Source organism: Tigriopus californicus, chromosome 1 (assembly GCF_007210705.1).
Source record: "Tigriopus californicus strain San Diego chromosome 1, Tcal_SD_v2.1, whole genome shotgun sequence".
NCBI lineage: Eukaryota > Metazoa > Arthropoda > Copepoda > Harpacticoida > Harpacticidae > Tigriopus > Tigriopus californicus.
Genome location: NC_081440.1, coordinates 8,439,557 through 8,461,804, shown reverse-complemented (window position 1 = coordinate 8,461,804; position 22,248 = coordinate 8,439,557). Strand labels below are relative to the sequence as shown.

Below are 22,248 nucleotides of genomic sequence, written 5' to 3'. Positions count from 1 at the left end.
AGTGAACACGTCCAAAAAGTTGTTGGCTCTCAAGTTGAAAAGCGATAGCTCGCCAACAAGCTCCTGGATTAGGACATCGATGTATTGAAGCAAGGTGCCTTGTTCCATTCGTGTGAAGAACGCCCTGAAAGGCAACACACACAACCTGATGTCACTCACTGGCTTTACCGATCGACCGAACGGTGATTAAGGCCTTAATCAGCAAACTTTCGCTTGAACCTGTCTCTCGCTCTTACAATTTGTTACGGACGAACTTGGATAGAAGTGTGATGTAATCTTGGAAACTTTGCAAGGTCATCAGATCCGCCCATGCCACTCGCTGTAGTTGTTAGTTATTGTTGTTGTTGTTGTTTTCGTCGTTCGTCGTTGTCGCCATTATTGTTATTGATGTTGATTTATGTGAACCGAAGATGCCGAGTGAAAGAGAGAGAAAGGCCAGAAATGATCAAAAAACGACACCCCCACACATACCGTACAATATACGTAGTACACAGAGAAAGAGAAAGAAGAGAACGCTGGGAGCCAGACAACACTTGCGTCGATAGTTTTGGCATTATTGAGAGGGCCCAAGTATGAAATACTAGCCCAATTAGTCAGTTACCTGAGCCAAATCTCTTTTGGAATGCGAACAGACTTGGCTCATCTTCTGATCGAGCACGGCTTTCGTGATGGTTTTTATAGTGGACGTAATATGGATCACATGCTGGAGGAAAGCCACGATCTGGAAGTGGACGTAAAAATCAATTGGGAACGGCGGTCAAACTAGTTGGATTGTCAACCATTAAGGCCAACTAGGCCAACTAGGCCAACTAGGCAGACAATCAACCATGGATGTATGTATCTATCTATCCATCCATCCATCCCTCTATCCCCAATCTGGCGACAGATAAGAGGAAACAATAGCCAAAGCATGATTCACGCCATGATGGAACGAAAACTGCCCGCGACGGTCAGATACATCCCAGGATCGAGGAAATCCTCGGGCACAGAAAAAGCCTATGCTAACTCGATCCGAGACGACTCGTCAGAGTGGAAAATGAATCTCAGAACAATCTTCATCCCAGTGGAAACGTGACCACGTGACCACGAGACCACTGACCTACTTGCGCATCAGTGACTGCTACTTCCGCTGCGTACCGTATGCATAGCTAGTTTCGTGGCTTTGTGTTGGCTGAAACCCAATCGGGTCTCTCTTGACTTCCGGATGTCTGGTATTTTCAAAACCATAAGCCTCTTTTGCACACCTTAGGATTGGGTCTCATTAGTTTGTAATTAAGGAACCACCCCATACCCATCAGTGCAACGACAGGCCCACCAAATTCGCTGCTTGGATTACTGCAAGTCACCTTATCATATCAGGTCTCCGTCCTCTTGGAGCTTAACTTCATAATTGACCCATTTGCCTTCACTGAACCGAATGCACAAGGCCAAGGCCAGCCGAATAAACGACCCTGTTCAAGGATTTGGCTTTCCCAAGCCACATACCTAATGCGTCCCCAAATCCCAAAGAAAGTAGACTTGCTATCCCCAAGGTCACCGACTACGAAATTGGGCTAGAATGAAATTTTGTTCCATCAATTAATACACTTCGACAGTGGCATTTTATCGAGATTGACTCTGATTTGTAGTAAGTGCTAAGTACCATATCGCAGGAGCTATATAAACATATGTAGTACATTTTATGTTTCATAGTCATGGAACTCGCCGAGTGGCCCCATCAGCTTCCTTCTGGGCTGAGCATTCACCGTTTTTTGCTGATGAGTATCCATTAAGGGTCTGGGAGTGACGGCAAGCTTTACCAGCCAACCCGAAAATGATTTGCAAATGAAAACCCCAACAAACTTCATACAGATGAGAGTCCAGTTAGGATTTTACTTTCATTGAGTCCTATATGGAAAAGTGATCGGAGGAGAAAGGATGAAAGATATCTGAGACTGAGTGTGTGCGGGGTTTTCAACTGATCCATGCATCCTCGAGTCTTGCTCTCTAGTGGCGGCTTTATCCGGGATCCTGGTGATGACAGAACAGGATTACGGTGCGTATTATGAGCACATTCATGTTGTGGCGGAACCAAGTGCGTCGAAACAATCAAGTCTTTCTCCTTCCTAGAGGGTCTCTGGGTGGTTCTTGGCTGGTAAGGGATCTGCTTAGATCGTTGCGGATGAATTCTCAAGTGCTCGCTGGGGCTGTTCAACAAAACGCTCAGGCTTATCTAAAACGTTTATCTACACTTAATCCTGAAGGGGAATACATATTTCAACACTTCTATTCTGTTATTCTTGCGTAACGAGATGTTTTAACATCTAATAAGGATTTAAAGGTCTTCAGAAAAAAAACCCAATCATTAAAACTACCTGTTGCTTGTTTTATCTTCCTTTGAATTAGAGTAGGCGCATAAAGAGTGGTTCTTTTTGCTTTTATAAGACGCGCTTTCGAGAATTTACGTTGAGTGTTCTCAAAGTGATGTTTGATAAGATTTTGAGCTATTTTTAAAATAAGCAAGAAAAAAGAAAACTAATCTTTTACTTTAGCGATTTCGAAAATTGATTGCAATTGTGTGCTGGAAATTTAACTTTAGATATAACAAGCAAAACTTATACAAACATGATCACTAATAATTCCCTTATAACCGATTACTTCACATGCTCATATGTATTGTGCTTAAAAATTCCAACAAATAGGTTTTTGAAAATTCTAGTTTTTAAAAAATGTTTTTAGACATGTAAGTTTTAAACCTGAGCTATAAATCTATAAAGTAATAGAATCAAAGTTGTTCGTTGTGATTTTCGAGTTCGGAAAATGCTGCGGAGATACCTCTACTTTAATTGTATAATGTTCACAATGACAATTGAAGTTTGCAATTTGCAATGACAAGGCACAAACGTGAAAAATATTGATTGGGTCGAAGCTGCACCATCTCCCCTGGAAAACTGGTCCATAAAGCAGAAAGACCTATGTCAAACCCAGACCTTAGGGATGGATTGCTCCGCGTGATTTATCTTTAAAGCCTAGGCTTGGTCCAATGTTCACAAAAATGTAACCCTGCCAGGCACTGAAGTCCGTCCTGATTATTGCATGGGCCAGGGATTTCCGTATGGGCCAGTTTTCCACAGGAGATGGTGAGGCCCTACTGCGATCGGTTATTCCCACGTTTGTGCCATGGCACAAAATGAGATTGCAAATGAGATTGCAGGTGTGAAAATTTTGGAACAAATTTCAATATGTCTCACCAACCTCTGTTCAAAATTTCAATTGGATATCCTGCCTAGGTTTGATGTTATAAGAAACCAAAAAAATATAATTCATTAAATGGACCAAAACTTTGCACGAGAAATCTTGCATGGACTGGGCCGCAACCTCGGGTCATTACATAGATTACCTTGCAGGGGTCATTGGCTGGTCCTCAGCCATAGCAAAACTATAAGGTAAAGTACTAGCTCATCGCCTGTAGTCATGACTTTTTTAAGTCAAAGTAATGGCGCCATTCTTCGACTATCGTTTTCCACCACCCAAATGACCAGCCTTAAAGCCGTATGTTTAGTCTGAGACTTCCTTTTATCCTGACCTGGAACTCGCATATTGATTTTGCCAGGTATCCATCTCTTATTTTGTGGTTGACTTTGCCCATTGAGAAAAAACTTTTTGTCCCATGAAATCTTCAACGTGGACGGTGGATCTTCTGAAGGTGGATGACATTCAAGCATGTTTCTAATCTTCTATCCTTCTCAACTGACGTGAGAAGATGGCTTGGGGTTTGGGCATTGCCGTGGAGACATATCCCCTTTTTTTCGGGGTGGAGAAGGGTTGTTTTCTTGACTTTCATATCGTTGTTTGGCTGAGCCAAAGACTTGGTAGGTCCTTCGTGATCCTCATTTATGACGAGAGCATGACCATCTCATCACTTTTAAATTTTGCCCTCTATTGCATTGTACTCGTTCAACACCTTTTCCCGTTTTCATCGCCTTCTTCGTCTTGTAAAAGCTGATCATCTGACCTATTTTTTTCCAATGATTACTCTATTTATCTTGTATTACCGCGAGAAAGTCGGTTAATCTGAATTTAAGTCATTTTCTTTTATGAAAACCAGTTTCTCTTGGGCAAAATTTTGACACTCTACCACGCAAAGGAAACTGCAAACCGAAACTGGGTTTGGTCTAATGACGGACGTGCATCTTGAACTGATTGCTCCAGAATGTCAGATGGTACGAAAACAAAATGCCATGGTCAGGCATGGTTTCAGGGTTGAAAAATATTAAGGTAGTCTTGAAAAAGTAAAAATTTGGTCAACAAAATATGTTATATGTAAACCACCTAACCCACAGTCAAACATCAATCCATTTCAAAAACAAAATTCGCCATAAAACCCTGGCTTTGTAGGCTAATACATTTCAATATTTCATGCCTGTCTATTCGCAAGTGCCTGGAAAGTAAGTTTCCATTCACTAGTAGGGAGAAAGCAAATTTCGCAACATGAAACATTGGCTTCTAATTGTTTTGAGTTAAGGTGATACTTTGAAAACCTGATGTCCCAAAAGAAAATTGCGTATTCAATGGCAATCCATCTTTTTGCATGAGGTTTATTCAAGTTTGGCTTTCAAAGAGCTGACTTGGTCAACACCTTCAACGCATTTGCCTTTTAATGCCTTCTCATTTGAGGAGAAACTCGGACAAGCCCTTGTTGCTCTTCTCTTCAAACTCGTTAGCATGAAAAGGCGAATTCGTTAAAGGTGTCTTGACCATATGGACTCTCTTCAAGCCACCTTTTACAAACTTCTTGTAAAAAAAGCCGCTGCCATTGAACAAATAGCTATTTGAATTTTGTCCTGTCGGTGGTGGGATGTGAATAGAATCCTTGGATTCACCTGAATCTTCCAATTCCTTTTCATCCGTCGCTAAGGCAGTGGAGCGTGGGAGGAGCCTCTCCAAAGAGTCTTAAAAGGCCAATCCAAGGATAGCAGTAGTCCACTCAGTGAATGAGTGGAAAGATGCCCGTGGTCAGTTGTTGAAATGTGGTCAAATGATGGGTTTCTGTCGACTGTACAGGGGATGGATTTTCCAGGATTGTTCATGCTGTCAAGACGAATTGAGCCTTGACTTACTCTCCAAAATGATCTCAGTCCCTTTTGAATTCATTGATAGAGGTCGGGTTGAAAAAGAAACCACTACGTACTGGTTTCTGCTCCTTTGATTGTTAGTCTCTATTCCATTAATTCCAAAGATCAAGACAGACATTTTCCCCCAGACCCCAATCATCGGAATGCTTTCCATGACCCTCATTTCGGTACTATCCTTCAGAACAACAAAATGTAACTGGCCGTAAATGGATTGACTAAATTGACGCACGAGCTTCCCCTTTCTGTGAGGTCAGACAATTTCCAAAGAGACTTTTTGTCTTTCAACATCATGCCAGCCATAGATAGGTACGTATGTGTTGTGGCAACCACGACTGCAGTAGAACGGAATCGAGTGAAGGAACTGCTCGGTTGTTCTTACCTCGGGAATGAGTTGAGCATCCAATTCGATCCTGGTTTGAAAATCGAGCTCTGAAGCGGCCCGCTTCAAGGCCGAGCCAATGGAACGGAGCGTGGAAAAGGTTGACATGATATTGGACTCGAGAAACTCGATGATCGAGTTCCGCTCGCCTAATTCCAGTTCTCGTTCCACGGTGCTATAGAGGTGAAACAGATGACTCGAAAACACGACCACTGTGGAAAAGAAAGATTTACGAGTCATGCTCCTCCAGACCGTTGTTGTTGAATTTGTGGTACGCTCAAGGTCTTTGTGGTTGCTTTTTTCGGACGGGGGGGGGTCGAAAGGCAAGGCTGGTGGTTTGTCTGTCTAGCTGTCTTTTTCAAGCACTTGGCACAGGGTTCTAACTCATAGATTACCTCTCAAGCCGTTCTTGAGTGAGCATTGAAGCGTGGAAATGTACTCTTCAGGTCGAATTTTGGACAGGGCGCCATCATTTTCCCTCGAATGAAATCGACGGAGCCGAGCCAGAATCTCGTTGGCACAGTGTACGATTTTTTCCACTAAGAAGGACACATCTAAAAACACGAATCCATTTTTATCCGAGATTGACTGGTGGTGCTCATCATATCAAGTATCTTTAGCGCAACTCACTCGTGATGCCCTATAAAAAACGGCTGTGACCAAGAGACACCTGAACTGTTGGCTACCTATTTCCAGCTTCGATTGCACTTTTGATATCCATATGCAAGGTCTTGGTCGTTCTCATATTTACATATAGGGCGTTTCTCTACTCGTTAGGTTATCAAAATTTTCAGTAACAAAAGAACCGGGATCGGACATTTACCTCGTAAAGGAAAAAATGGCAAATGAGAAAAGATTAATGACGTGTCAAAATCTCCCCAGGATGGGCAAGGTATAATTCGGCATCTAGGCTTTTCAAACATTGTCAAGACCACAAAAGGTCTCTTTGGCTTGTTTTATGCATTTGCATAGCTTGAACTTGGCCTTCAAGGAAGAAATCACGAAAGAAATTCCTTGGTGCAAAGAGGTATTTAACAAAAATGATATTACAAAAATATTTTGACTGGTTCTTACTAATCTAGAGTAATCACTCAGGAGCCGTATCTAAGTTTTGAAAAAAACAGACCAATCCAAGGTTTTTTTTTTGTTTAAAAAAAATTGGGAAATAATCGAGGTTTGTTATCAATTCAAAATTGCGCGAAGCAAAGAACTCAAAAACAAAAAATCTACGTGCCTTTTTGTTGAAATTCATAGGCTAGTTTTTGTGCTAGAGAATATGTGTTTATTGTTATCAAAAGTATTTCGGGCTTTGAAGTTTTTTCAGTGATTATTTGTCCCTCAGAAACATTTCTTCCCGAGCCCTGTCGTTGGGCAATGTCAGTTAGCCAACCAATCCAAGTTTTCGTAAGAAATGAAAACCAAGCTAATATTGGCCAATGCAAAAATCAACAACAAAAGACCAATGGTCAAGCCCATTGTGTATGGTCAACGAATTATGTGACATAAATTGAGAAGACTATGTATGTCGGTATCAGAAGCGTACAACAAATTGATTTTCGACGGAAAACTTGTGTCGGTCGCCAATTCCTTTATTGTGTTTTTTGGAACATTCTTGGACAACATCCCAACCCAGTCGTTATGCCTCAGCATTTCTGTTTCAATTGGTGACCCCGCTTCTTTGGTCCATTTAGAAAGGGCAGTCCAAAAGGATAGAGATGGATCACGCTCATTACCTTTTCCAATACCATGAATACGCTCAAGATCTTGTCCTCGTTTATGGATGATTTCTAGCGCGGGTCGGTCGCAAGTGTCTTTGATTAGAAGGGCTAAATTGCCACCAGTCAAATCGTCTGGGAAACATTGGGAATACGAATAGTAGAGAACGATCTCCAAGGTGCTTGGCGAGAGTCCCGAGAGTTGAGCCCACAGCTCGTTTCTGGGTGAGGGAAATGCGCTAAGAAGGACAATCTCGTGACACTGGAACTGGGAGGGAAAGATGGATTGGTATTCAAGCAAGGCCCAACTAATTATGAACAACCACCAGACGAACCTTCTTCAACCCCCCTTGGCTTTGGATTTGGGCGTCCACCCAAAGATCTGAACGTTCTTCCCAAGCCGTTCGCAAATCGAATGGTAGCGATTCACGGGCTCTGATGTACGGGTTATCGATTTTCGTGCACTTGAAAGTGGTCCCGATCACATCTGACTGGGGCGATAGCAATATCTCCCAGGTTGAAGGTTCCACCATGGAGACCTGTCATTCAGAATTCAATCAACCTTGCGCTAATATGTACTTTGCGTCCACGGTGGAATGCAAACGGCATGCTAATTTGGACCTCACTTTGAAAGCAAATACCACGAGGTTGTTCCCTCCGCCTAAGCTTAGGAGTGGGTTGGATGCCCCGGCTGAGCGACCACGGGAGAACCCTTGAGTTTCAAAAGTGGTGCATGCCAACAAAAGGCTCGTTTGGTGCCCTGGACCACCGACAAGATGTTGAGGATCGTGCCAGAGAAGGCTGTGACAAGCAGTGAGCTCAAAAGTTCGACTGGAAAATAGATTTACAATAATAATAATATGCATGTTGTAGGTTTGATTTGAGTAGCTAGTATGTTTACCTTTTCAAGGCTATTTCCAATTCCGTATCAATACCACTGATTGTCGGTAAGACATCATTGATCTGTACGTAAATACGTTGGTAGGGAATCTTTGTCACAATGCTGGTCCCGTCAGTATCTGATCTTACCCGCCAACATCCGATGAAGTCGTTGTCGTTCATATTATAAGATGATCCAGGAATCCCATGAGAGGCTAATGCACGTATATAATTCACAATATAATCACCAGCCTGTCGGTTCTCAATCAGCTGATGTCCTGTCCTCAACCAGTGAGTGATTTGAGAAAGCCACGCATCAGACTGGTGCTGTGGTTGGCCTTTGAAGCCCGTGTACCGTCCGCCGTCGATGGCTGTCGCCTAATGATCCAGTGGTCCAGCCAATAGCCAGGGTCTAGAAATAGAGCGTGTTCCAGGCCGTGTGTCGGCCGCAATATACTAGATGGACACTGGAGTAAGTGGAGCATCATATCATGAAGAGACCGCTTTAGGCCTTGGATCTTGAGCAACAGCTGAATCGAAATAGACCACCAGATTTTGGGTGAACAATTGACGGAAGCAAAGGCTGTTAACACCATCATGATGGACCTTCATAGTGATTACATCCCCGAGGAAGATTCATTGTAAGTTTTGTGTCACGGGTTCGGCCTTGGCTGCCAGAATTTTCATCGTTATTCTACAATATTTTTGTTGGTAGCGTTCAACAGTTGGTGAGTGGAAATATCCCAGCCAACCATATTTAACTTCGGATTATGATTTACAAGTGGCTCGAAGGGGTAATTGAGATGAATGCATAAGCACTAAATGAAAAGGTATCCTCGGTTGTGGCATTATTGCTATTCTTTCTCAAACACGACAACGCCAACAAGAACAGCAAATAAAAAGCCAGTTGTATGAGTTTAGTCAACGAGTACTATTACTATTGGTAGAAGTTCGAGTCGAGCATATGAGCCGAGCCATGATGGCGCTCTTGGAAGAAGTATTCCATGCAGTTCAACAACTACCCCATGGCCTCCGCTGTGCGTGCTTAAACTGGGACTAGGCACTTCGAGAACAAAACACCTGTTCAGAGAGCTCCCACAGGGTATTCCGCATTCTACTATTGCGAGTATGTATGTGAAGTGCCTGAATGTATGTAGTGGAGCATAGACACATACGTATACACAAACGCACCTATCTAGTAAACTGGCACGACCATAGCCTGTTCCACGCACCTAATCGACTGGTCGGCTAGGCTGTCCATTGGATTTTAGCTCTTTTGATCCTCTCAAGAGTGAGAAGTGAAAAGTGTGATAAGTGAATAATATCAGCCCACCAACCGAGTGTGCTCATGGATTTCTCTCATTACATGTATATGCGTGAAAACATGTACGACGCTTCGTCATGGCTTCCGGAAGACAGGCGGTAAAGGAAGAACTTTAAAAGTTCTCACTCAAATTTAGAAAAGAAAATTGCTTGTGCCCTGTGTCGTTGTGGATCCAATCAAAGGCTTTATCTGATTCCTTGCTTCAATTCCAGGGGCATGAGTGTCACTTCGGGAGTGGCCACTATCGAGAAGGATGACTCGAATCTGATTGGGATCAGTATTGGCGGAGGCTCCCCGCTTTGCCCGTGCTTGTACGTGGTTCAGGTGTTCGACAACACGGCCAGTTCCAGGGAGGGCACGTTGGAATCTGGGGATGAAATCGTCGGCGTGAACGGTTCCATCGTCAAGGGCAAATCTAAGGTCGAGGTGGCCAAAATGATCCAAGCCAGCAAGGTATGAAATTTGCCACGGGTATGGAAATCTTCTCTTGACGCACATAGGGGAAGTAACGAATACCAGGGAGTAGTGCTAAAAGCATCCTGCTATTCAACCCTTTGTTGCCTCCTTGTAATTACCGCTTAACGCTAAAGGGCCCCTCGACCACTTCCATCCGTTTAAGTAACGGATGCGACGTTTCGGGTATTTTGTGCCCATTGCCTGGACGCGAATCTGAATCAAGATCAGAAAAAAATAACTTTTTCTCCGTGCTTGCCTGCCTGCCTGCCTGCCTGCCTGCCTGTCTGTAACATGACTTGTGAGTAAACCCATCATCATGGCACTAATCATCCACTTTCTTCAAAAGTTTAAGTCCATATTGGAAGAGTTCTTGCAAAAATTTAAAAGAACTACTTTCGAAATGATTTTTTGGTATCATTTTTTACAGAAAAACTGAAGAATGAAACAATTTACGTTTATCTTTTTTTTGCAATTTTTCTATTTTAAGCGCGGTTCTTTACTTCTACCATCTCATCTTAAGAATGTATGTTTTAATTGGCATTGATTAGTGGGTGCGGGTGTATTTTACTTTTTTCGCCAGGAACTATCTCATAAGTTATCCGTGCATTGTTGACTCACATTCTCACACAATGATGGTATTGATTTTGCAAACCATGCATGATTAGGATGCCTCAAAATATGAACTTTTATACCTTTTAACAACGTTTTCGGAACTTATTTTCACAACTTAGAAATAAACTCTTTTGACGAAAATCGTAAAATGTTATTCCGACCGCTATCCATTACAACACACGTCACCTTCCATTACAATCCATTGCAGTGAGCAGCAGAATTTCTGTCCAAATTTAGTAAAGTGCATTTATTCAACAAGATCTGTTGATTCCATACATAGTGGTTAAAGAATTTCTATTGGACCATCTAATCCAAAGTGGTCAAATCCCAAGTCATCACCACGGTTTCTTGTCTAAAATGAATGCAACTACCCAACTCATTGAGTACTTCGAACATGTGTGAGCAGTAATGACTAGCCATGATATAGTAGACGTCATCTACCTGGACTTTGCAAAGGCCTTCGACAAGGTGGACCATGGTTTACTTTTGCAAAGGCTCGATAACCTCAACATCCCCAAGAGTCTCTTAAGATGGATCAAATCGTTCCTTGCGAATAGGAAACAGATGGTCAAAGTAGAGCAATAATGCGTTGTTCATACACTGCACTCGCAGAAGAGTTGCAATGATGGTGCATTTAATTTGTTAACACTTGAAAAACTATTAATGTGAACGAGGGTGGTTGATGGCAAACAGGGTACCAATTGGCTCTTTCGAAAAGTGTAAATATTTTTTGTTTATTGATCTAATTGTTAGGAAAGGCAAATTTTTCTCCTCAAAAGTTTGCAAAACGTTGATCAATAGATCATGCCAAATGTTTTGAAGCGTAAACAATCCCCATCTCCTGGCGCAAAAAAAGGTTATGACAAATTCAGAAAATGCTCTTCGGCGAACGTAAAATCATAAAAATCACAAACAAAAGAAAATATGACCATCGGGAGGGTATTTTGTTGCTCCAAATAAAATGCTTCTTGAGCGGGTGGTCTCGGAATAATCCTTGATCGAATTGCAACGATCAGAGCCGCTGGGCGAATCAGAGTGAAATGACCAAGAAGAACCCCGTTCCGAGACAGCCTAACCATGCTAAGGCCAATTCAGACTTTATTCAAGGTCGCCACGACTAAGATATCGGCCTTGCCAATCTGCCCTGCGGTCCAATGAGACAAAGATTAAGCTTTTTAGCCACGATCACTTTCAGAAGGTTTTCAGAAAGTATTGGGCAAGTTTACCTATTTGGTTCAATCATATTTTGTGGATCCATCAGTGCCCAAGGGGAGTAGGCTAACTTGCGCCGATCAAGGAAGGAGTCGTGAAAATGGAAGGAAATTTTACCATACTAGAGTAAAACCTCTGAGAGCCTGCCTGCCCAAGAGGTTACAAAGAACGTGAGTTCCTGGTTCTAGCATGACCATGATCCTTAGCATCCCAGCAATAGTGTCAAATATTGGTTGAAGGACAACGGCATTCGAGTTTTGGAAAGGCCGGCCATGAGCATGAACTCGAAATCAACCCATTGAAAATCTGCGCTAAGATTTGGAGTTGCGAATCAAAAAGAAGAGGCCCAATTCCAGCAGGTTGCATTGGATGAGTGGTACATAACACTTTTAGTTCTTTTCATGAATTTTGTTGGCAACTGCTCGTACATACAATGGACGATACCAACTGTTATCGTGGTAAAGTACCAAAGCATAGTCTAACAAATGTTGATTATCGTTCTGCAAACTGTCTAGGAGAGTTTTTAATATCTAAAGAATAACAATTATTTCTTCAAAGATCACATGCATTGTGGCTGTACAGACAATAGATCCCGCTTGGCCCCACATTTAGAGATATATTTTTTGGGTTGAATTATTCAAACTTTTTTGATAGACTGTATAAACGTCCCTCCGAAATCGCTTTGGAAAAGCACTTCCCCATTCAAACGTTGCTTTGTTGCTTTGCATAAGCAATATAAGTAATTGCTTTGCCATTGCCCTCCTTTGCGATCGTAGTCTGTTGACAGTCCATCAAGCGGTTGAGTTACCAAGTTACCCATGGAACTCAGTTATAAATCATACTACAAATATTATGGATGTGATCACGAACAAAAGAAAGACATTTTTTTTTTGGTTCTTTCAGGATCAAGTTACGATCCGATACAACAAGCTCCACGCCGACCCAAAGCGCGGCAAGACACTGGATTTGATCCTGAAGAAGCTCAAGCACCAAATGGTCGAGAACATGTCCACTTCGACGGCGGATGCTCTGGGACTGTCCAGGGCGATCCTGTGTAATGACAGTTTGGTGAGGAAGCTCGAAGAGTTGGAACGCACCGAGTTCATGTACAAAGGGTTGGTGGACCACACGAAACGCGTCCTCCGAGGCTACTTTGATCTCCTCATGATTTGCAAAGGTGATTAACTTGGCTGACTCACCAGTAGGAAAAAACTATCTTGGTCATGAGTTTTCATATGAGCAAGACATCATATGATGTTTGTTTTATATTGCCTGCAGATTTTGGGGACATCTTTTGCACTATCGGGGTTCGAGAGCCACAAAAAACGGCGAATGAGGCGTTCTGCGAGTTTGGGGAATACCACCGACAAATGGAGAAGTACGGCATCAAAATGCTCAAAGCCACCAAACCGGTGAGTATATTAATGTATGGTCATAACAATTAGAACTAGGAACAAAAAGTGACGGCTAAAAAGTGTATATGTAGGTTTTTAATTTTTGACCAAATTTGGGACAAAGTACGTTCAATATCATGCCACTTTTCATGCTCACTTGATAACTTTGGGTCGGTCTTCAATGTTCTTTTTTGACAGGCGTGACCCTTCTTGCATCAATGTATCTATGTTCGCAATCTGTTTACTAATGGCTCAAAAATGATTTGTCAAGGTTCAGTGTAAATGTTAGAGGCTCTAGCAAATGTGAGTAATAATTATTGTCAGCAGAGATCAGACCTCTCTGGCTGAAAAAGTTATGGGACTCTTGATTCTCTGTTGATTTCAATTTCTCACTCAAGCAAAACACAAAGTGGACAAGCCTCTCTCAGATCGTCGGAACGACAATATTTTTTTAAGCAATGTGGCCTCAAAAACTAAGCAGCCAAGATTGCTGGCCAAAGTCATTGACACACTATGAGATGATATCTGGACTGTTTTTTCCAAGTTTTTTTGTTCTACGCGTATTCACATGTAAAATAGACATTGATAGCATAGTTTTGATATTACTTCATCCTTCGATTATCTAAGACCACTTCAAATGGTTCTTTTTGATGTAATCTAACATTTCTTCAATTTGCTTCCCTCAAATATTCCCAGGGAATATGCAAGCGTTGATTCAGCTGCACACGGTGTTACTCACAATGCTGATTAAGTTTTTTTTGCAAATGTCAAGACTTCTGATAATGATTTTCGTTGTTATTGAAACAAAAGGAACAACTTCTGTAAAAAGTCTTCTTGGATTCTGACTCAGATTAGAATATTAATCCACTTACAAAGAGTGCAAAGAGTAAAACACCTACAAAGAGATAACATTTTAAAAAACGTAATCAATAGATGTTGGGAGTAACCTTAGTTGCGTTTCCAGCTAGAATTTTATTCAAAGCCAATTTGCATCAAATTTGACTACAAATTGCTCCGGTTATATCTTAAAGCAATTGCCAAGAAATATTATAAGCTTTTTCTATGCCTAAGATATAAATGGAATTTTTTTTTTCTGAAGCAGGTAGAAAAACCCGAATATAGTTGCAATACAACTTAAAACTTACTTAATGTCAATATTTCACAATTGTGATGGCATAATTGTCAATGGCAACTTATATCAAGCTTAATCTTGAATTTTGACAAAATTCTATTAACATTGAATAAAAACATCGCTAATACGTAGAAATTAATTATTGCAAAAAGTGACAATTTGGAAAATTAAATTGTCACAGATATCGTTCAAATATTTTAGGAACATGACAAGATGGTGTAGCTTTTGGCACTTAAGTAAAATGAAGGCAATTTTGCATGTTTTGTAAGTTTTAAGTGACATTTTTTGCTACTTTTTGCTTTTAAACAAATCTTATGGAAAATGAAGAAATATTATTAAATTCAACTCTTTCTTAGTTAGTCTCTTAGCCTGGCGGTGTTTTCCACCTTTTTGTCCGAGGTCTAGAAATAATCAGTGTTCAAAAAAGCCGAGATAAGTCTTTGAGTAACTAAATTTCATGCCAGTTATTCTAAGAGTGAACAGACCTTTCTCGCAATTGCAACGTTTTGAAATTAAAGACAAGTAAGATTCCTATTACCTATCAAACTGCATAAAAGATGTTCACAATTTTGTGTTCGTTTTCGAAAGTACTCTCATCCTTCTTTTCTGTGCTCTGCGCTCTGTACTACATGGGTATATTCGTAGATCCTCCAAGACTTGGGCACCTACATCACGAAAGCCATTCCCGACACGAAGTTGACCATCAAGAGGTACGCGGACGTCAAGTTCGAGTATCTGTCCTACTGTCTGAAAGTGAAAGAAATGGACGACGAGGATGTGTCGTACGCGTCCCTGGGTGAGCCCCTGTATCGAGTGGAAACCGGCAATTACGAGTATCGCCTGGTTCTCCGGTGTCGCTCGGATGCGAGGAAACGCTTCGCCAAACTTCGATCGGATGTCTTGGTCAAACTCGAGCTCTTGGACAACAAGCACGTTCAAGATATCGTGTTCCAACTTCGCCGTCTTATGAGCGGCCTCACCACTTTCCACCAAGAATGCGCTCATCTCATGAAGGATGCCAAACTTTTTCCAATTGAAGTGGACTTGACACGCAACGCCTTTCAATATCAATCCACCAATCAAATCATCCGGGTGAGTCGACCAGCTTTCACGCACTGCGCGGATTAGCTGGATGGTTGTTGGAGCATCCTTTGCAATCTACGTATACCCCAAGTACAACTTTAGACAAGCGGATTGTAGTACGTACGTACTTGCATCATTGGCGGCAGTTAAGTTAGTTGGGTGTCGAGCTCGATGTGGCTATGTGACCAAGTCTAAAAGCCCAGCCCAGCCCAGGAAAGAGTTGATCCGGTCTAATCTGAAACGAAATGACTTTTCTTTCCATTCCAGAGTAGTGCGTAAGAAGAAATAGGTAGTAGGCTTGCTTGAAGCCAACTGTCGACTCTGAAACTTTCCAATTCGCCCGATTGAATTACTGTCAAAGGTCGCTTATCCTGTCTAAAGTTGACAGGCTTTCCCGTTTCACTCTCTGTATCCAAAAGATCGCCTGAATGAAGATAATAACTCCATCCGTGTTTCCTTTAGGATGAGGAGAATGATTTGGATAACGAAGGCGACGAGGAGTCAGAAAGGGAAAGACGGAACCAGACACAGCAGCCCCACATCGAATTAGCTCAGGAAGCTTTAATGAACGAGAACGAACTTGGAAATTCAATGAACAATCTGGACCTGCTGAGCCTTCAAGATTCCCAAGCACCCTTTCTCTTGGAGAGCAATCAAAACGGCGAGGCCGCAGATCAGTCCCATCCAGCCTTAACGCCTACCTCTTCCGCGTTGTTAACAACCAACGAATCCTCCTGGCTTTCTCAAACCCAGCAGAGCGTGCATCAGAATCGCGATTTATTGGACTTTTAAGTTCGGATCAACTCTATGGCATGAAATATATGATTTAATGATTTCTCATTCACCTCGACCTAGGGTTGGTGTGAGCTGTTTTGAAAGTATAAAATGTTTGAAGATCACAGTCGATTTATCTGAAGACCATCGTCATTGGGGTTATTTTGGATTGGATTCTAAGTTCGAGCACGTCGTGTTAGCAGTTGGTTAGATTTATTGCTGGGGGATGACGAAGGCAGATCGGTTTGGTTGGGCTGCAGATCGCTTGACAACGTGGATCCACTCGGTCAGATCAAATGTGTTGGGCTCGATGGAGTCTTTTAATTGGAATGTGCACATGTTCACGACCTCATCTGTCCCATCGCCCAAATAATAGTTCAGACATTCCTGAAAGATGGCGTTAAGCATTATGAATTTGGATGTTTTGAGGTAATTAGAATCCCCACCCTCCCCCAAAATGTATCCTCAACTTGGTCCCGATGATTTCGGGTCATCGGGCTCCATCTCGTCGTGTTTGGCTTACCTCAAATCGCTGGTCATGGATATCCTCCCAAAGTTCCTGGAGTTTTTTGACGAAATCCAACACCATCGATTCCGAGGCTAAGAACAAATGAACGCCATCCGTTTCTCCAAATAGTAAGCTTAAAACCTCAGGTCGACTTTTGTGGAGATTCTGAAACAATATCAAGTTCGAATGCAATGGTAAGATTTGAATCAATATCATCGAGGAATTGCGAGCTTACGATTTGCTTCATATCTTGAAGACGAAACACATGATCGACTCGGAGTGCACTCTGGTTGTCCGCGAAGATCCATTGAAAGAAGTTCTCGATCAGAATCACCTCAAAGCGAGTCAATATGACAGTGGAGTGCTTCAATGATATATCAGCTGAATAATCGAAAAATAACCACAGAACTCGTTAGAAAAGACAATTATCTAAGGATTTTTCTTAGTCATTCTCACCCTGGTGTCGATCTCCGGTTTGCGCGTCTAGAATGCAAACTAAGCTCTTATTACATTGAACCTGGTTCTTGTCCATCTGATCAAGGATGACACCCTCTTCCAGGGACGAAATATCACGATGCTCCAATCCACTGGGACGAACAAACTCTCGAAGGTAATCATCTAATTGGGTCTTGAAGCGCGATGTGCGAGCTGGATCACCAAATATCAAGTAGTAAGTGGCATTTGGTTTGGTGAACTCGAGACCAATTCCTTGACCTCGGGCTAGTAGTAAACTTTTTCTCAGTTGTTGTATTGGTCTCGTCTCGATTGAAATTAACCATTCATCCACGTCTTCTCTGCAATAGAACAAGGACAATTGACGAAGGTCAGGGATCTGCTGTTAAAATAATGGGTCTCACGTTTCTATGATTGGGCATCTTAAGATGAACAAGTTACGGTTGCTGAAGACGAATACCCCACGGAACATATTACCAAGGGAAGGCACTTTGATAAAACCCTGAAAAATTAATTTATGATTTACGTGATGCAATTACAGGGTGGAAAGAAATTAAGGGCCGCTCCTCTTTGAGGTTTCTGAAAATTCTACCCCCTAACTCATAGACTGATTTGATCAGATTGAGTCTCCAGTTTTCAATAAAAGGGAATATTGAAAAACCTAACACCATGCCACGAATGATCCGATTTTACTCCAAAGGCGATTGGTAGCCTTCTGATGTTTGGCAACCTAAAGATTGAGTCTTGAAAATCCAGATTTCGGCCATCGGCCCGGTCTATTCTAAATGGATTTCTGGCATTTGCATGAAGGTCTCCACTTTCCAATGTTTTGAGGATGAACAAATTGCTTTGACGGCACTCTATCAGAGGGTTACCCATGGCCTCCAGGATATTGTTAGACCATTTGTAATATGTCACTTGGTACTTTACAGTTCCTTTTGATGAATGTTTGTGGTTTAATATCAAAAAAATCTTTGAGCACGGAGAAATGTTGTGAAAAACAGCCACGGAGGCCCTTAATTTCTTTACACCCTGTAGTACGGACCTCAATTCAACATCAGATGTCTTCATTGGGTAAATTTTTGAAAAGCTACCCAGGACTATAAAGAAGGAAGAAACGATAAAGAAGTAGCCTGCTTCCCTTTACCTTTGCCAACAAAAGGATGTTCTCGTCCCTCTCCTGGCAAAGGACGAGTTCACAATGCAGTTTTACGCGATGGTCCACAAGGGTGAAGTCATGGTAGTCCCAAGCGATCAATCTGGGATACAAGCATTCGCCAAGTTGATGCAATATCGTTTCCGAGAGAACAGAGTCGAACGATGGGGGGTGTTTCTCCCTTGGGATGGGAGAGACCCTTTCAAACGTGTCCAACTTGCCCAATATCACACCCTCGCTGGCGACTTTCTTGAGTCGATTTCTCTTCTTCTTGCTGACTTTGGGCGTGGTACAAGTCGATCTTGTTCTGGGCACCTTGCCACCCATGAGTTGGGCGGCTGAGTTTAGTGAGATGTCCGAGGCACAGGTGTAATAAGCAGCCGAGGTGAGACTACTCGTGTCATCCATTTCTCGCCTAACGGATCCAACATTCAGGCGTTGATTGGAATTGCTCTCCTCGCTCGAATTGGACGAGCCGTTTTGGGCGTTGATTGGTCTGACAGTATGGTCGCCAAAATACTCGGGGCTGGCCACTTCCACATTGTACACTATTTCAGAATGAAAACGAGTGGGAAATGAAGAAATCTCAATTTCAATGAGAAAATACACCGAAGCAAAACAACTTTGTTCAGCATGAAACAATAGTTTTGATCGTCGCTTGACTTCCCTGATTTTGAGAGCCAAAACGCCAAGAATTTGTTTGTTTGGTTCATCCAATGGTTTGTTTTTGATTAGTATGTAGAAGCAGTAAAACATGGGCTTGTCTGATTGAACATTTGAACGGAAAGTGCTGAGCGAAAAAAAAATGGGCTCTTTATTGAAAAATGTCATGGCATTCAATCATTCCTCTTCAAAGGCAACACTTGCATTTCAACCAAACCTTCCATGGGGTTAAAGCCAGAATGAAAAAAAAGTTAGAGTAACCAAATGAAAATTGAATGCAAAAATAACGGTTGCTTTCAAAAAAAAGATTGAGTGAGATCTCCTGACTTTAATGTCTGTTCATGGACCAAAACCAAGCAAGCACCGGAAGAAAAATATTAAATTTACTATCTGGCAATAAAAGTTTGAAAGACAATGCAAGATCGGGTGCCACTGGACAAAATTTCAAGTGCATGACACTGTATTGATATTCGAAAAAAAAAACCCAAACCATTTGTCGTTATTTGATAAGATGAAATGAAAGCGGTACAAAACTTGTGAGCCATACTTTAGCAAAGCATCGAAGATTAACGAAGGTTGGAGTAACATCTGACCTTTGTGATTGGGAGGAGAACTTCTTTCCGTATCTAGGACTTGAATCGAACTTAGACTTGCATTGGAAATGATCGATATCTCACTCGAACTCTGCGATCTCGATCCTTGATCATCCCTACCCACTGCAATCAAGTACGTTTGTGCCAGCTTGATCATGGGGAAACTTGACCAACCAATCAACTCACCTGGATTGGCCCTCTTTTGGGGTGTGCTTCGACAAAATTGGTCATCCAACGTGGATGGAAAATTGGGCGACTCGCCCTTGGGCGTGGCAAAAGCCAGATCCTCACAAACCGGAATGCCCACGGAGACAGTGGGAGAGCTGGAACTCGTGGAAGCCCTGTCAGAGCCTTGGACAACCATGGCACTCGAGCATTTGGGGCAAGCTGAAAGACAGGAACCGTGAAATAAGCTTTCCAAAAGGAAGTACAGGCATTTCAATTCATACCCATGGGTTGGTTAATTTCTAGCTTGAAAGCGTTTTGACACATCAGACAATTCATCCGTCGGACAGCTCGGGCCATGGCCAGGCGGTGATCAGCCAGGGTCGGTTGAACAAAGTCCAACACTTTGGACAAGTCAACTTCGTTGAGGATGAATCGATAGCGCTCCAAAGGCTCCATGCAGGCCAAAGAGCCATCAGCTCGGAATGTGAATTCGAGAGTGGGCGGCTCCGTTTTGACAATCTCGACATTGATCAAGAGATGCGTTGACTTTTGCCACAGGAGATCCTTCAATTGATTCAAAAGTTTAACGAAGTCACAACTTAAGTCCAAATCGACTTCGCCGACATCTTCATTATCAACTTGAACAACTGGCACAACGAGGGTAGGGCCTCGGGGCATCGGTACAATGTCATCATCGTTATCGATATACTTGCTGTAGAAGCTGGTTGGCAACTCGTCGGAATCGTCCAGTTGAGAGCTGGCCGATTTTTCCGATGTCGGGGCCGGCCCATCTTCGGCACTGGGGGTGACCGTCGCCTGCTCCAGTCGAGGAATAACCGTACGTTCCAGCATGGCTTCATCTTCTGACTGATCCTCAACCGCGTTGGGTTCAACACAGGCCCGCGCCATTATTCGCAGTCTTTCGACGGGTTCCGAACATTTGGTTCGCCTCAATTGCTCAGAGGCTTGTTCCACAAACTTTTCAATGTCTTGCCGCTTGGCTTCTTGTTCCTTTAGGGATTCGTCCGTCAGCGTGGTATGGGCCACCGCCCTCGACGCACGGCTGATGCCCAAAACGTTGTTCAACTCTTGGCCCCCGACCGAGTGCAACCACCCAGCCTGTCCGTGGGTGGCCCGTAAGGCGTCCACTTTTCGCTTGGTCTGCAAGTATTCGGGCTCCTCTTCTTCGATGGGATTGTCCAGGAAACTCTGGGTGGGCTCTTGGATTTCATGACTCGGTTCGGCGATGACGACCTCGCGTTGGCGAGACCGGGCGCGCGTCCCACTTCGATGGCCCGACTGGACCCGGGTGGAGTCACGGTCCACCGGACTTGGATCTCGAGACCGAGGCTGGGTCGGTCCGGCCACAGTGAGCTGGCGAGCCAGGCCCAGCCGGAGCTTGTCACTCGGCGATAACGCCCCCCGATCGAGCACGAAAGCCTCGGTATCCACATGGGGCGATATCCAGGCCAAGGTCGATTCTCGATGGGTGGGTAGGCAGCCCAGGGGGTTGTCATTCAAATCCAAGGATCGGAGCCACCTCAGCCGAGACAGCGGGCTGAGCGTGTCGTGATGTAGGAGCAGATTGGCGCTGATATCGAGAACCCGGAGCTGGAGGGCCATTTCCAGGCCATCCAACCGTTCCAGAAAGTTGTAGGCCAGGTGGAGCGTTTGGAGCTGCGGCAAACCACTCAGATCCGGACAGGTGCGCCACTGGTTGAAACTGGCGATGAGAACGCGGAGTCGAGGTAATTGGAGGCCCGATTTGAAGCTCGACAACTGATTGTAGCTGAGGTCGAGTTGATGCAGATTGGGACACACCCCATCCAGCGGCCAATCGATCTGGGTCAATTGGTTGCGCCCCAATGACAACGTGTGCAGATTGTCCCAAGAAAATCGGCTCCACCAGGCAGACCAGTGGCGGGTGGGGGGACGGCAGCGGGTCAAAACCAGGCCGCCCAATTGGTTGGACACCGCGTCCAAGTCCACCAAGATGGCCAAGTCGATCTCGATGAGATGGAGCCATTCGCACAGATCGAACCAGGCCAAATGGACGGGTAGATAGGGGCGGGTCCGCGGGCTGCCAGCTAAGGTCAATCGGAAGGGGTGGGCCATGGGTTGGCCGCATAGACGGAGGTTCTGGATTTGCCGGGCCCAAATGGGCATCACCCGTTCCAACAAGAAGGTCAAGGTGGTCTGATGGGGCTGAGCCGAGTCGGCAGGGTCCGGATCCATGGGCTGCGTGTCTTGGTCTTGCTCCCAATGGGCGTTGAGTTCTTGCAGCACATCCACGGGCAGGGTGAGCGTGCGCTTGGCCTGCTTGGCCAGGATCACCTGCCGGAGGGCCGATTCCAAGCTCGGGATTACGGGCAACATGACGACGCACTCTGCGGCTGGGCGGGCGGAAAACCGGAATCCAGTCAGTGGACGGGTTTCTTTTTAGTCCGGGTGCGAGCGATCAGCCACACCCATCACCTCCTGCCCCTCTGTCGTCGAGGCGAGTGGATAGAGTGTCCGCGCTCGTGGGGTCCAGATGATGATGGTCCAGCTGGTCCAGATCCACCCTTGGGATCGAGTTATCAACTTAGGTCTTTAGGTTGGCATTTGCTGCTTTATCAAGGAAGGAAGGAGCA

General features: G+C 43.7%; 3 protein-coding genes across 7 annotated transcripts in view; 1 reads left to right on the top strand and 2 right to left on the bottom strand.

Moving 5' to 3' along the window:
* The window catches only part of LOC131892948 (uncharacterized), a 14,978-nt gene extending 6,550 nt beyond the window's left edge, over positions 1-8,428 (bottom strand). For both annotated transcript variants that reach the window (XM_059242825.1, XM_059242833.1), the window contains exons 1-10: positions 8,238-8,428; positions 8,110-8,171; positions 7,835-8,039; positions 7,544-7,747; positions 7,227-7,476; positions 5,889-6,047; positions 5,494-5,705; positions 602-721; positions 237-319; positions 53-124 (exon numbers count right to left, since the gene is read on the bottom strand). In XM_059242825.1, coding sequence (XP_059098808.1) covers positions 53-124; positions 237-319; positions 602-721; positions 5,494-5,705; positions 5,889-6,047; positions 7,227-7,476; positions 7,544-7,747; positions 7,835-8,039; positions 8,110-8,171; positions 8,238-8,270 — 1,400 coding nt within the window. In that variant the 5' untranslated portion in view covers positions 8,271-8,428. The remainder of the gene's footprint in view (positions 1-52; positions 125-236; positions 320-601; positions 722-5,493; positions 5,706-5,888; positions 6,048-7,226; positions 7,477-7,543; positions 7,748-7,834; positions 8,040-8,109; positions 8,172-8,237) is intronic.
* Positions 1,837-16,150, top strand: LOC131892987 (PRKCA-binding protein-like). Of its 3 annotated transcripts, XM_059242893.1 has the most exons (7): positions 1,837-2,035; positions 2,110-2,134; positions 9,624-9,864; positions 12,595-12,868; positions 12,970-13,103; positions 14,863-15,309; positions 15,763-16,150. In XM_059242893.1, exons 1-7 carry the CDS (start codon positions 2,017-2,019, stop codon positions 16,090-16,092), a joined length of 1,470 nt encoding a protein of 489 aa, XP_059098876.1. In that variant the 5' UTR covers positions 1,837-2,016; the 3' UTR covers positions 16,093-16,150. The 3 variants fall into 3 exon arrangements, with proteins under 3 accessions (XP_059098876.1, XP_059098866.1, XP_059098857.1); XM_059242883.1 differs by lacking the exons at positions 1,837-2,035; positions 2,110-2,134 and adding an exon at positions 8,535-8,728; XM_059242874.1 differs by lacking the exons at positions 1,837-2,035; positions 2,110-2,134 and adding an exon at positions 9,273-9,509.
* Positions 16,061-22,248, bottom strand: LOC131892904 (uncharacterized). Of its 2 annotated transcripts, XM_059242773.1 has the most exons (9): positions 19,897-22,248; positions 19,634-19,834; positions 19,448-19,570; positions 18,183-18,739; positions 17,440-17,537; positions 17,039-17,376; positions 16,818-16,963; positions 16,598-16,747; positions 16,061-16,461 (listed from the first exon to the last, which is right to left on the bottom strand). In XM_059242773.1, the coding sequence occupies exons 1-9, from the start codon at positions 21,989-21,991 to the stop codon at positions 16,288-16,290; spliced, it is 3,882 nt and encodes a 1,293-aa protein (XP_059098756.1). In that variant the 5' UTR covers positions 21,992-22,248; the 3' UTR covers positions 16,061-16,287. The 2 variants fall into 2 exon arrangements, with proteins under 2 accessions (XP_059098756.1, XP_059098764.1); XM_059242781.1 differs by lacking the exon at positions 19,448-19,570.